Source organism: Camelus ferus, chromosome X, assembly GCF_009834535.1.
Source record: "Camelus ferus isolate YT-003-E chromosome X, BCGSAC_Cfer_1.0, whole genome shotgun sequence".
Lineage (NCBI taxonomy): Eukaryota > Metazoa > Chordata > Mammalia > Artiodactyla > Camelidae > Camelus > Camelus ferus.
Genome location: NC_045732.1, coordinates 52,219,994 through 52,236,029, shown reverse-complemented (window position 1 = coordinate 52,236,029; position 16,036 = coordinate 52,219,994). Strand labels below are relative to the sequence as shown.

General features: G+C 33.2%; 1 protein-coding gene across 4 annotated transcripts in view; it reads right to left on the bottom strand.

The window, feature by feature from the left end:
- Positions 1–16,036, bottom strand: part of BRWD3 (bromodomain and WD repeat domain containing 3) — a 120,347-nt gene that overhangs the window by 31,908 nt on the left and 72,403 nt on the right. For all 4 annotated transcript variants that reach the window (XM_032474383.1, XM_032474384.1, XM_032474382.1 and 1 more), the window contains exons 16-23: positions 15,194–15,322; positions 14,053–14,278; positions 8,837–9,004; positions 7,011–7,194; positions 4,989–5,082; positions 3,074–3,223; positions 1,451–1,527; positions 697–865 (exon numbers count right to left, since the gene is read on the bottom strand). In XM_032474383.1, coding sequence (XP_032330274.1) covers positions 697–865; positions 1,451–1,527; positions 3,074–3,223; positions 4,989–5,082; positions 7,011–7,194; positions 8,837–9,004; positions 14,053–14,278; positions 15,194–15,322 — 1,197 coding nt within the window. The remainder of the gene's footprint in view (positions 1–696; positions 866–1,450; positions 1,528–3,073; positions 3,224–4,988; positions 5,083–7,010; positions 7,195–8,836; positions 9,005–14,052; positions 14,279–15,193; positions 15,323–16,036) is intronic.

The window sequence follows — 16,036 nt, the reverse complement described above, 5'->3', positions numbered from 1 at the left end:
ACAATCAAGTGAATTCTTTAACATGTTGCTCAATTTTGGCTTATAATATGACACTTTATACTATCTAAAAGCCACAAATTTTACTCTTCATGTCCCTAGAATATCACATAAATTCAAAAAAAGTAACACAATAACTTCTTGCCAATAAAATGATGACAATCAAGAAGATAATTCAGTCTACTAACACAAGAAGCTACAGAATATATACATAATACATATTTAAATTACTATTCAAAGAACTATGTGGATTAAATCTTGACATCGTTCAAATGAAATTATAGTGGGGAAAACATACATCATTTGGGTGAAATAAAAACATAAATAGAAGACCCCTATTCAATTTTTCATATCCTTCCATTTTTTTAAGTCAAAAATGTATAGAAATTTATGACTGGTGACAAGAATAACACTTTATCCTATAGTGGCTTATTTAAAATTCTACTGCATTTTAACAAATAACTGTTAATATGTTTTAATTTAATAACAATTAATATAATAATGAAAATATCCAGCGTCTACTTTTGATGAAAGAAAAATTTCAAAGACTCTTAACATTTTAAAATCATTTTATACAATTTTACTTAGTTTCTCATATGGAATATTATTTTTAAAAAAAAGTTAAGTACTGCTACTAAATAGTTAAGTATCAAAGGCAAAAACAAAAAAACAACAAAAACATCCTGTAAACCTACAAACCTTCTTTCTAGTCTGTTTAGGTTTCTTTTGCCTCTCATCTAGTGACTTCAAATTCTCCTCCTCAGAGCTGCTGCATATTTTCCGTGTTGCCTGTCTGGTTTGTCTTTTTGGAGGCTGCAAATTTATTCCAGCATCTGCTGTCCAATCAGAATATTCACTTGATGAATCACTGTAAATAAAGCAAAATTATGAATATGTACATTTAGAAGAGGAAGAGTTTTGCCTCATAATTGAAAGATGATCTTTTGTAATCAGCCAGCATTATAAATGACATGGTTTGATTTTGTTCTAAAAATATTGATAAAAATATCAATATAGAATTTTTATCGTTACCTAAGTGATTTCAGTGAAACACTTCTTGGATAAAGTATAATGCTTAGTTTCCCATAGCAGGATTTAAAATTCAAAATTCCTGTCCAAATCACAAAAGCTTCTTTAAATAAAGATGTTCCTTATCCCTGGAAATGGTTAAATATAGTTGTTTTAAACCTGAAATAAATACAGATAGCCTGCCAAGATGTAGAATCTTGGATTTACAAAGAATCTTATTTTACAGATGAGGGGAACTAAAAGCCCATGGTGACATGCCCAAAAAGATACTGGTAGAGCCAGGATAAAACAACAGGTCTCTGGGCTTCCAACCCAATATTCTTTCTACTATAAAATATTACAGCTTTACCAAATTCCTACAAGAACATAATTTCACATTAAAACTGACAAATAATTTTGACCAAATCAAAACCATTAAAACTACCTGGAGGAACTTTCACTTTGCCATTCAATAACAGGATCCTCTACAGAAGCATCACTCGTGCCAACTGTTTCATCTTCCTGCAACAGAGTCAACAATTGAGATATATGGTTATTATTAACTAGCATATATTACCTGTTTTATAAAACTTTTTATATTCGTCCCTCTAAAAAAGTTCTAGTTAAAATGTATAGAATCATTTTTCTACACATACTTGTAACTCACAGCTAAGTCTATCAAGTATTTAAAAATTTCTAGCATCTACTATCTTATTGATCAGGCATCTTTTATTATTTCAAAGACTCAATAGACTCCTTAAGACTCACAAATATAACCATCTTAAATTTTTTTAAAATCATTGTTTTAAAAATATCTATATGCCTTTAAATAAGTTAATATAATTACTCTCCATAAAAGTTAATAATCTTTTTATTCTGTAAGTTGTCAAATATACCAAAGTAGAGGAAATAGATAACCCTTGCGTACACAACCTCCAGTTTAGACAATGACTCAGTGACTATCTTGTTTTATATGTCCCCTCACAACTGCCTCATGCTCCAGGGATTATTCTGAAGTAAATCCTGAGGGAAAAATTTTTCACTATAAATATTTAAGATTAGGATTCTTTTTAAAATTATAACCACAACACTATTATTACATTAAAACGGTAACATCAATTCTTGATGATGTGATCATTCTTTTCAGATCAAGATTATCATGGGTGGGGGAGAGAAGAAGCGATATCATTGATAAGAGTTAAAGAATTGTGAATGATTGGAGAATAGGTGTACCATACATTGTCAATACATAATTAAACCTTCATTATTCACTTAACAACTACAGCTGTTAAGAGAACAAAAGTAAAGGACTGGAGAAGAGAGGAACATTAAGAAAATAACTGCTATAGTCTTTATTCCATTACCATGAAAGAAGTAGGTCTGAGAAAAAATAATTACTCAGTAAAATCTCCAAGACTGGTAAAATCAACAATTACAGAAAACATGTATATTTTGATAATTACATAGTCAACAAGTTCTAGACTGCATAGCTAGTTACCACTGTTTATATTCTACTTCTTTCCATTTCTAGGCAGATTTGCTCTCACTGTCTTTGTGATTTGCTCTCACACTCTCAGTATCCCAAAGCCAAACTTTTCCTGGCATATTTGATACTCTCAACCAAGATAATATCTTAGGTATAAATAAGAAAAGATATCCAAAGGAATTCAATATAGTGCTCAGATTTGCTGATTAAATGTCTTATTAATGAATAATCATCTCATAAGAAAGTTATTAAAATAATTTTCTATTAAAGTAACCCTTAAAAGTAAACCCAAAATTTTGTCAATTTAAAAAGAAGTAAAACTAAAGTTTATCAAATTGCTATTTCTTTTTGCAATGTGCAAACTTTCAGCCTTTCATAGAAAAAAAGAAATTTGAAAAGGAATCTAGATACCAAATATGCCTTAACTTCTTTTTGATTTTACAAGGTCTTGGATACTGATTCACTGACAGCCTCATTTTACTAAAATCTAACTGAGTAATCAAAAGAAAAAAAGTAAATCCAAAGTGATGATACTAACTAGAAACAAAAATTACATTGATTAAATAATAGCAGATATCTAACCTCTGAGGAGCTATCTGAGTCTTCCTGTACACCTGAATTTTGACATGATGCTTGGGAAGTATGCTCTATATTGGACCGTGTTTGGTAAGTATGCTGACGCTTGCGCTGTGTCCTTCGTAAAGACCGCCCACAGCCTGGCTGATAATCATTCTGTAAAACAGAAGGAAAATGGACTTAAAAAAATGAAAGGCTCAATGAATATACACAAAAGCACATATATAAGCAAATCAATTTGACAGGGGTGGGATGAGGGCAGAGGTAAGGGATAGAAATAGATCCCCAAAAAGAAAACCCAAAATACATTTTTATACATTTTTATATTAAAAAGATACTACATTTTATATATTTAACCCACTTTCATTAGTATTGATTACTTTCCTATTTTGAGAACTTTGTGATCAGATTAAAGACAGTGCTGAAAGTCTAAGTTGCCAACAATTTGCCCACTGGGAATTTACATTTACCACATTATCTATAATTTATTACAGGATGAAGCAAAATATCTATATCATATCTATCTACATATAATTATTAATATAACACGTGTTTCTTTAGCACTACAAAAACTGCATTTAGTAAACAGGTCAAAATAAAGATTTATTTTTTAACAACTAAAATGTAAAGTAAAAACTGTTTTATTCTAACCTTTACTAGTATAAAATATTATTACTGATATACCATGTCAAAACTACAATCCTAATATGTCATAGGGAGTAAACAAGTTTAAAGGTCTTATAAATCAGTATCAAGGGCAAGTTTCCTATACATAAATGTTTCTCATTTTCAATATAAATAAAAATGTGTACAGATCTAACCATCCTATTTATTAGTCTCATACAAGTTTGATATTTTATAAATTAGCTTAGCAGGAAAAAGGAATATAAATCATGGATCTTAGTCATTCAAAATCTTGAAGAAAATAATTTTACCAGTGAACATTAAATAAGCTAATAAAACCTGAATAGAAATTAAGAAAGTGGGTATCAAAATAATCTAAGTATATTTAGAGATAGTCATGTGATAATTAACTAAAATTGTGTTTATTAATATTGAAAAACATTTAAAATTCAGTATTCATTGCCTAGATTTCCTTCATAAAATTAAAATCAACTTAGACTTTCCAATGTACCATACTCTTCAGGAACAGAACTATACATTCAGGATCTGGAAACAAAATTATACATTCTTATGCTACTAGTTTGTTCAACTTCAGAGTACTAGTAAGGGGCTTACCACACACCTACTGGAGTATAGGAAACTTACTCCCTGCTTAGCAGTTTCTACTGGGAATATGCATCTTCCTAATATACAGATCAGGTTTTGTTCCTGTCTAAGCAGGCCAGGAGTAAGCCGAGGGCAGGGGTTAGCAAACTTTTTCTGTAAAGGGTCAAAGTATAAACATATCAGCTTTGCAGGCCATATGATCTCTGTTGTATCTATTCAACTCCATATAGCATGAAAATTGCTATAGATAAATATATAAATGAATTGGTGTGGCTGTGTTCCAATAAAACTTTATTAACAGGAATAGGCAGTAGACCAGATTTAGCCCACGAGCAGTAGTTTGCCAACCTCTGGCCTCGGCTATCTGAGCATTTGTTTTATATTGTGATTAGTGATCAGGCAATAATTTTAAGGTTCTACTTAAACTATATGAAAATGGTATTCTAATACAAATATCCTATATCTACAATGATCATATATCCTAGATTTTGGGGGACAGTCCTAACATTATTTAATGTTATCCTTAATAATAACCATATATCTCAATTTGGGGTTTTAAAAAAATAGGTTCCCTATATACAGACACCTATCAAAATAATCCCTTAATATGTTAACTACCACCTTTAAAAAATCTGGTATCTGCAAATATTTGCAAATAGTGTATCCCAAAGTACCATAAAGCTAAACTTACCCTTTGGGTAGTATAAGATGGCTTTTTCTTCTTTTCAACTGTATAAAGACTGATTTCTATGTCACCTTTTGCAGTTCGACATTCTTCCTGAACCCTAATAACAAATTAAAGGTCAAAGTAACAGAAAATAATAATAAGCAAACCAATGGTTTAAGAGTCAGATAATTAAAACCCTTTTAAATGTAAAATTGATCAATGTAACCATTTTTAGGTGTGTAATTCAATAATGCATGTACCTTTTCAAATTAGAGTTTCCTCTGGATATATGTCCAGGAGTGGGATTGCTGGATCACATGGTAAGTCTGTTTCTAGTTTTTTTAGGAATCTCCATACTGTTTTCCATAATGGCTGCACCAAACTACACTCCCACCAGCAGTGTAGGAGGGTTCCTTCCTCCACACCCTCTTCAGCATTTATCATTTGTGGACTTTTGAATGATGGCCATTCTGACGGGTGTGAGGTGATACCTCATTGTAGTTTTTATTTGCATTTCTCTGATAATTAGCAATATTGAGCATTTTTTCATGTGCCTATTGCCCATTTGTATGTCTTCATTGGAGAATTGCTTGTTTAGGTCTTTTGTCCATTTTTGGATTGGGTTGTTTGTTTTTTTCTTATTAAGTTGTATTAGTAGTTTATATATTCTGGAAATTAAACCTTTGTCAGTCACATCATTTGCAAATATTTTCTCCCATTCTGTAGGTTGTTGTTTTGCTTATGGTTTCCTTTGTGGTGCAAAAGCTTGTAAGTTTAATTAGGTCCCATTTGTTAATGACATATTAGTTGTGTAACCATCATCACTATTTTCAAAACTTTTTCATCACTCAAACATAAATTTTGAAATCATTAAGCAGTAACTCTTTATTTCTCCTTCCACTAGCCCCTGTTAACTTCCTAATGTACTCTATGTCTCTGAATTTTCCCGTACTAGATATTTCATAAAAGTGGAATCATACACTATTTGTCCTTTTGTGTCTGGCTTAACTCACTTAGCATAATGTTTTCAATGTTTATCCATGCTGTCTGTAGCAAGTATCAGAGCTTTTAATAGCTGAATAATATTCTACTGTATGTATATATCACATTTGGTTCATCCATTCATATGCTGACAGATACTTGAGTTGTTTCTACCATTCGGCTATTATGAATAATGCTGCAATGAACATTGGCATACAAGTATCTCAGTCTCTGCCTTCAATTCTACTTTTAACATTTTGAGCAGAGAATTATTTCAAATTGCCCTACTGCCAGGGGGTAGCATTCACTTTACAAATTAGCTATGTCTCCTTTTTTCTTATTGCTGCTAAAGAAGGAGAGGGAGAAACCAAATCAATTTTTCTACTTGTTGGCTGAGCTGGTAACAAGTTTTGTTAGGGAGATATTATGGTTGAAATGGATTTTATACGTTCTCTGTCAATGTCCTTTCTCTTTTTTAAAATCTATTTCTAGTTGCTATGCATTATCTGGAGTTAGTATTACAGCAAATGTTAAGGTTTACAAATAAGGATAGGGATTCTAAGTTTGAAATTCATCCTAATGAAATCCTTCCATCCAAAGAAGTCTACTTAAATGACATTTCTAAATACACCCTAAGCACTGGGGTCTACTAGATATCTATGGTGCACCCCCAAACTGCTCCAATATTGAGTTGATGGCCTTCTCCTCAGAACCACTGTTGAATTTTGGGTCCATTTACCACTGACATATTTAATCACATATGGCTTCATGTTATTACTTAATAGCATTTGTATTCTTATCTTCTTATCTTTTAACCTAGACTATAAATTTGTGGAAGACAAAGATCATGCTTTTCATTTTTTAGTATTCTTCAAACCATTCAGCACAAAGCCAAGCAATTTTAAGATAATCTTTAGTTATCAAATGAATTAATGGAATAATGTGGAAAAACTAATACATGACTCAGCTAAATAAAAAAAGCCTTAGTTATTAGACTAACATACTACATTTTAATGTACTTTCTAAGTTCTTACTTTTCTTATGGCTGTTACTATATTGACTCACCGACTAACCCCATTATTTAGTTCATTGACCACCACTCTTCTGCTCCATGCCATGAGATCTCGTTCAGTGGCCATCTGGCTCCGGGGAGCATTGTAATGCATTTGTCGGACACCTTCAATTTGACCACTACGTCGGAGCCCAATATTTGGGGAAGAGGATATATCCATATTTGGATTTCTCAGAGCTAAAACAAAAACAAAGAAAGGTACCAGTTTCTGAGCAAAGGCATCAAACTTTTTCAGATGAGAGCTCTAAATAAAATAGGAGATTTAAAGGTAGTACTGCTGGACAATACTGCTTGCTATCCCTTTGTTACACATTTTCTGTACCCTCTTTATGCTTTTTATAGTGCTATAAATAAAGCAGGCACTCAATAAATATTTAATGTCTCTATAACTTTTAATTTTTTTCAAGACACTTTCTGTCACCTCCTAAATGTAAATACAAAGTGTATTTAACATATTTGGTAGATTATAAATATTTATTAGTACTTAAATTCTATCTTTATTTAGCCCATTAAAAGATTTCCGAATAAAACTCCAATTAGGCTTTCAAAATAGTAAGAGAAAATTTGTAAAAAAAATTTTTTTATGTATCAAAATTTCATTTTCAAAATTAATAAGGGAAAATAAGCAATAGAAATTTTACTTTTCTGTTTTAATCCTATAGTAAGGTCCCTGTTTATTTTTGTTATATTTGCAAATAAAACAAAGATGGAAATGGAAACAATAGCTGTTAAAATAAGCACCATAAAAAAAAAAAACTCAAAACAAATGAACATTGCAAAGAGAAGTCAGTGGGGTCCCTTTGACTAACAGCATTTCAAATCTATGCACAGGTACATAGTATTAAAGGTAGTGATCTCTAAATCAGGGTTCTAAGAAAGTTTTATGTCTTAGGAACAGAAGGTCTGGACATATGATCATCAATCCACTTTTTATCTTGTTCCAGGTTAAGGAAAGCTTAGCTGAGTCAGGTACTCTAAATGACCTGAACAAAGAATGTTTTTATTTTAATTTTATGGAATACTAAAGACATCAGGAAATGAGTAAAATTCCCTGTGCATCACCTCAAATTTAAATCACCTTATTCATTTCTGTAGACTCCAAAATGTCACAATACTCAAATAAATGACCCCAATAATATGTGACAAGAAAGACATTTACCAAAATACCATAAGAGGACTTCATTTTAAAGTAAAACTAAGAGTTCTTGAAAAAAGTAAAACAAGCCAAGATTTATATAAAACTCAGAAGCATTGGCACATTTCATGTAAAGTGAAGGAAGAGATAAAATAGATTAGAATAATACTTGTAATTAAGATTCAACTTGTGAGAGTCAACTAAGAAGTTACATCTATATTCCCTAAGAGGGCTTCTTATCTTCCAGTGTATTTTTGTAAATTCAAGAGAGAAAGATGATACGTTGCTCCCTTTTCAACAAAGGGAGATACATTTTTTTTGGTAGTAATCTTTAAACTTAGAGTGGTTTTAATTTTGATAACTTTATAGGTTGGTTTCCCTACAAAGGGGTTGGACTTATTATAGCACTTTACTTATTAGAACAAAGGTAAAGACTGCAAATACATTACTGAGTTAAAAGAAAATAGTATATGAAAATACACCATCTATATTTCTAGGTGATGCCAAGTCACTTTAGGCACAAATGATAATGAGATTATGGCACTTTGGTGTATCTGTTATCACAAAATGTAAATTACCAGAAACATTGTTTTTATTTAAAAACCTAAAATGTTACTCATATGCAATTACTTGGTAGAATTAAAGTACACTCATCGTACCTTTTACAAATATATACATACTTACCACCATTAGCAGAATATGATCTATTAATTGGAAAATGTGGAACATCTCCTTCATTAATTAGCCTCAGATCTTGTTCTCTTTGTAACTCCCTGATTATTCCATCAAGAATGCTCTCATCTTGGTCATTGGTTTGCTGCCCAATTACCTGCTCTACCACTTCACCATCACCTTAATGAGATCAAAGGTACAAAGCCACAAAATTATTTACATTTCAGTATAACAAAAATGTAGTAAATCAAGCCTAATCTATAAATTTCTAGACAAATACTTTAAAAAGAATTCAAGTGAAAATAAAGCATATATCAAACAAAATGTTTTTTACAGAACTGTTAAATTTTTTGACATGTCAGACTTTGTATTTGACTTAATCAATGTCCTCAAATTATACATTACTATTGAGGGTCTTCCCATCTTAAATAAAAATTATTCAATTATTAATTTTAAAATGAATTTTCTCTATGGAATATTCCAAGCTAAGTTGGGAGTAGAGATCTTATTAAATTTTAACAAATTCAACCAGATACCTAAAATGCTTTGCATCTTTCTTTCATGAGAATTTCCTTTCTGAAAGAAATAAAAATTACGGTCTTTCAAATACTCTCTTTTGATAATACTTCAGTATATTGATGAGTATAAAAATTATTTCTTATACTGAAATTCAATGATTACATTTGAATAAAATATGAAATACACACTATATATATACACATATACATATATATATATATCACTATCCTGTATACCAGAAACTAACACAACATTGTAAATCAACCATATTTCAATTAAAAAAAAAACTTTCCACATAAGTTCCGGTCAAGATGGCAGAGTGGTAGGACCACAAGCTTGCCTCTCCTCACAACTACAATGAAACCACAACTTAGTGTAAAACAACCACCGAAAAAAGACTGGAGCCTAGCAAAAAAGATTTTCTGCAACTGGAAACATAAAGAGGGAACCACAGCAGGATGGTAGGAGGGGCGTGCTCAAGATATAATTAGTCCCAATACCTGCTGGGTGGTTGACCCATAAGCTAAAGATTTGTTAAGTCACAGAGGCCCTACCACAGGAGTGAGAGCTCAAAGCCCCATGTCAGGCTCCCCAGCTCGGGTACAGGCATTGGGAAGAGAAGCAGACCCCAAGACATCTGGTTTTGAAGGCCAGGGGGGCTTGGCTCTGGGAGCCTCACGTGACTGGGGGAAATGGAGACTCCATTCACTTGAGAAGCGTACATGGAAACTTGCATGAACCAGACACAAGGGCTGAGGCAGTGATTTCATAGGAACCTGGGCCAGACCTGCCTGCTGGATTTGGAGGGTCTCCTGGGGAGGTGCGGGATGGCTGCGGCTCACTCAGGGGATATAAAAGCTGGTGGTGGGCATTCTGGGAGTATTCATCTCCATGAGCTTCCCTGGAGGCTGACATCTTGATTGGATCATCAGCACCAAGACCCAGCCCCACCCAACGGGCTGTAGGGAAGCCTCAGGCCAAACAACGTACAGGGTGGGAGCACAGCCCTACCCAGCAACAGCCTTCCTAAGCCACAAAGGCCTCTAGACATGGCCCTACCCACCAAAGGTCCAGGACCAAGCTTCACCCAGCAGTGGGCAGGCACTGGCTCCTCCTGCCAGGAAACCTGCATAAGCCTCTAGTCCAGCCTCATCCACCAGGGGCACATACTAGAAATAAGAAAACAATAATCCCAAAGCCTGTGGAAGGAATCCACAAACACATAGAAAGATAGATGATATGAGGCGGCAAAGAAATATCTCCCAGGCCAAGGCATAAGATAAAATCCCAGAAGAAGAAATAAGTGATGAGGGGATAGGCAATTTATCTGAGAAAGAGTTTAAAGTAATGATGGCCAGGATGTTCAGAGAACTCAAGAGGAGTATACATGCACAGAGTGAAGTTTTTAGCAGAGTTGGAAAATACAAAGAAAACCTAAACAGAGTTGAAGGATAAAATCACTGAAATGAACAATACACTAGAAGGAACCAAGAATAGACTAAATGAGGTAGAAGAACAGATCAGTGAGCCGGAAGACAGATTAGTAGAAATCACTACTGCAGAACAGAAAAGAGAAAAAGAATAAAAAATAATGAGGATAGTTTAAGAGAACTCTGGGACAACATGAAGTACTCTAATGTTCACATTATAGGGGTCCCAGAAAGAGAAGAGAGAGAGAAAGGACCTGAGAAAAAATTTGGAGCGATAATAACCAAAAACTTCCCCAACTTGGGAAAGGAAACAATCACTCAAGTGTTGGATGCACAGAGAGTACCACACAGGATCAATCCAAAGAGGAACACACAAAGGAACATAGACATCAAATTGACAAAAATTAAAGATAAAGAGAAAATATTAAAATTAGCAAGAGAAAAGCAACAAATAACATACAAGGGAATTCCCATAAGGTTATCAGCTGATTTTTCAGCAGAAACTCTAGAGGCCAGAAGGGAGTGACATGATATATTTAAAGTGACACAAGGGGGAAACTTACAACCAAGAATACTCTATCCAGCAAGGCTCTCATTCAGACTTGAGGGAGAAATCAAAAGCTTCACAGATAAACAATAGCTAAAAGATTTCAGCACCACCAAATTAGCTTTACAACAAATGTTAAAGGACCTTCTCTAGTCATCAAACCGTAAGAAAAGAGAAGAAGAAGAAAGAGAAAAAAAGAGAGAGACCTACAAAAGATTGCTTTGGCTGTTTGAGGTCCTTTGTGGTTACTTATAAATTTTGGGATTGTTTGTTCTAGTTCTGTGAGGAATGTTGCCAGTAATTTGATGGGGGTTGTGTTGGATCTGTGGATTGCTTTGGGTAGTGTGGCCATTTTGATAGTGTTGATTCTTCTAATCCAAGAGCACAAGAAATCTTTCAATTTCTTTGTGTCATTTCGTTTTTCAGAGTTTAGGTAACCTCCTTGGTTCAGTTTATTTCTAGGTATTTTGTTGTTTTTGATGTAATGGAAATGTCTTTGCCTGTTACAAAATTCTGGTTTTTGAAGAGAAAAACAAAAGTGAATGAAGGGCTGCAAATGGCAAAATATCCTTCTTTTTTGTAAGTGAGTTGTATCTATCTATCTATCTATCTATCTATCTATCTATCTATCTATAAAATATATATGTTGCATCTCCATTTTCTATTCAACTGCTTATGTGCACTTAGGATGCTTCCATATCTTGGCAATTATAAGTAATGTTGCTTTTAATAGCAGGGTATATGTATCTTTTTTAGTTAATTCTTATCTTGCGGTTGGCTTTATTCCTTTGATAACTATGTAAGTTAAAAAAGCTAAAGCTCTAAACATTCTTAGAAACAATGAACAGTACATATATGTAAATTAAAAAAATATGTGCAGTAAAAAAAAAAAAAAAAAGATCTATCAAGCCATGAAAGAAACAGAAGAAACTTAAAACACATATTACTAAATGAAAGAAGCCAGTCTGAAAAGGTTACAAACTGTACGATTCCAACCAGATGACTTTCTGGAAAAGGCACAGCTACAGAAACAATAAAAAGATTGTGGTTTCCAGGGGTTTGGTGAGAGGGAGGGAGGGAGGAATGAATAGATGGAGCACAGAGGATTTTTAGGGCAATGAAATTACTCTGTATGATACTATAGTGGTGGCTACATGTCATTATGCTATTTGTCAAAGCCCATAGAATGTACAACATCAAGAGTGAACCCTGATGTAAACTATGGACTTTGGTTGATAATAATGTGCCCATGTTGGTTCATCAATTATACCAAATATGGCACACTGATGAGGGATGTTGAGGGTAGGGGAGTATATATGTGTGGGTGGGGAGGGCTATGTGGGAACCCTGTATTTTCTGCTCAATTCTGTTGTGAACCTGAAACTGCTCTAAAAGAATATAAAGTCTATTAAGTTAAAAAATACATATATAAGAATAAAAAAATTAAAAAAAAACTTTATTTACTTCTATGATCTTTTTCTTTCTTAAATACATTTTAGATCTGCTTTTCATCTTGTCCTCTAGTCAGATTAAATGGTATCTAATAGAGTAGTTAAGTGATCAAGGCTTACAGGAAGTAAAGTATGATAAAAAAAGAATATGAAAATGAATATATGTATGTTCATGTATGATTGAAGCATTATGCTGTACACCAGAAATTGACACAACATAGTAAACTGCCTATACTTCAATAAATATATATATACTGAAAAAAATAAAATATAATGAATTACAGATTTTTAACTCAATGTTTTCAGTTTTATCTCCTATTTAATATTAATGGTTCCTCCCTTGTTTAATAAATATGACATCAACAAAGTAACTATTAGCATATGTGTAATACCATTTCATTGCTCTACAAATCTTTAGGAGAGAGAACATAAAAGTATGTGCAACATTTCTTTCTATAAAGGTCAATTCAAGACTTAATTCCTTAGTCAGGATATAAATTCCATTTGCAAATAAACAAGTCACTACTTCATACCTGAAAGAAAACCTACAAGTAACAAACTAAGATATGAAGATATTTTGGTGTGTTGGGTGGTTGGGGAGGGGTGGTGGAGGCAGTATACCTAAGGGAAATATGCCAACCAGAGGAGTTCTTTTGATAGAGAATAGCTTATTTCAATGTCTTATTCTACCACCCTCCCATACAGCATCACACTCATCACTGCTTCTTCAACATCCTCTAAGATTGAGTGTTGGTTAAATAAATACTCACAGTCTCCCTCCCCAACACTCAATAATTCTTCAACATTTCAAACATGAGGATGGGTAAACAGCACTTTTCAGTTCATAGCTTTTGAAATTTCCTCTTCTTCAGTCCATTAACTACAGACTCTCAAATTAAAATACCAGTACTATGAAGAGTGGAATTTCATCAATTATAAAAGCTTGACACATTAAAGTTAGTATATTTAATCATCCTAGCGGTCAATACTGTAAACAACAAGATCATACGTATGTTCAGGGTTCTAAGGAAACAAGTCAACACATTCTCTGCATCAGTGTACTCTTGTTTTTCCTAACCCATTTATCTGTATCCAGGTGAGATGTAAAAGTACACTGGTGTGGTAAAATGTTCTATGTAACTGAAAATTAATAGAAGTATTAGGAAAAATATATTATAACCTACTACAGAGTTTGGCAGGGGGATATATTATAGAAAGAACAGCAGCATCAAGATAAACATTTTACAAAATGTTTTCAATTTAATTTTGTAAATAACATACCATTTGCCACATATCCCAGCTGTGGTATAAGTTGTTCATCTTTACAATTTTCCCGTCCTGGTACTAGCCTTTGGAATTTTGTGGGATGAGGATTTCCATCAACATCCACCAAGAATGGGGGAGGCATGAGATGAGGAGCTTGTTGGGTTTGTTCATCCAGTACATAGTTGTTGGCATCACGGATAAGAGGTCGATAATCCGTATGGAAGAACATCTGATCTGGAATCTTTATGACAGATTTTTAGTATTTAACGTGCACAGAAAATTTACAGATAAGCATTTATTTTCATTCCTAGAGCACATGGGTTTTTCAAATCAGACAATTTTTGTGTCACTTTTTAGTCTTCTATTGCCAAATGTTCACTCAAGGTAGAAGTGAATCACCTAGATTATAATCCTATCTTTTCTCCACAAAACCCTACAATCTGTATTACTTTCTGGTCCTATATCATGTTTCTCCAATTAGGATAGTAAGAAGCAAAGCAATAACACAGTAAAGTTAGTTATTTTTAAGTTGCAAAAAACACAAACTTCTACAACTATTTTTCTTGCTTATTTGTATTCAAATAAGAATAGATGGAGTATAATATAAATGGTGAGGCAAGTAAATATCAACTGTGTGAAAGACACTCAAAGGTGATGAAGTATTGAGTTGAACTAAAAGATCTGAGTTCTTTTCCAACTCCAAGATTCCATAATCTATCCCCAAATTCACAGCTAATAAAATATAAGGAGCCAGTTAAGTTAGGTTCCAAAGTATTTTAATAAGATCAGTAATAGGTAAAGTAGCCAAGCAAGAAAATAAACATTCAGTCACCAGCTGTTTATTCCCAGTTTGTGATAAGTAGAAGATGTAATCTGGTGAAGTTTTTCTCTTAGTATACCTGAAAGGCAGTACAGAGGATATGTTCTAAGGAAAAAGATTTCCTAATGAATTTTTTATATCTACATCACCTTATATCTTAATAGTAATTTGAACTGCCAAGCCTTATGTTCTGGCAGTGATGAAAATTTTACCAAAAAAGATGACTTCGTTACCTATTGACATATAGGGAATCTTATTAACTGGAATATTTCCAATAAGATTTATGAATAAAACAATCCAAAATTACAATTTACAAGAAAAATTAAATGTACCAACCTTTTCATAGTATTTACTGCATCCAAAACCAAAAAGCAGCAAATGCCCATGAGAATCAGTGCAGGCAAAATGGTTTCCATCTGGTGAAAATTTACAGTCAAACACTGCACCATGGCCTTGGCCTTCAATCTGAAATTTAGAGGAATCACTTTAAGACATCCTAAGAGATAATTTTCAAATAGTAAGTAGGCAATAGCTTCTGCTTGCTTGGATTCTGTGTTGCACCAACATCCCAATGTACTCTCTGACTTCTGTAGTCAGAACCCTACTGTAACAGTAAAGCTCTGAAAGACATTAGGGAGAATCAAAATGCAATGGATGGTATCAAATATTGCTAGCAATGTCAAATCTCAAGAAGTACTAAATACATAACTGAGGAGAATTTTAAAAAAGACCTAAACACAACCAAACTGACAAAAGTGCTATTTCAGCAAAGTCAAGATATTATCTTCATATTTAAATTGTAATGAAAGCAAGCTTTAAAATAACCATTTTAAAATTAAAGCACACAAATCAATTTCACTAGCAAAAGACAGAGCTTTATTAATGCTCTGGATCTATATAGAGACAGTAAAAAGGAGCTCAAAGGCCAACGATTTAGAAATTGTTAGAACTATTCTTCAGAAAGGAACACTAAATATGGAGAAAATGAATATTCCCATCACTATAGGAGGGTGTTCTACTGGGAGACCAGATAGCTCACCAGATTTCCATAGTTTGTATGAAATATATCTTAGGAGTATCCATATATCCAATTCCATGTGTGCCAAACAACTTCCTGATTGCTAACTAAGCTATATGGGGTTTACCAGAGGCAGCTATAATACAATCACTGTTGTGATT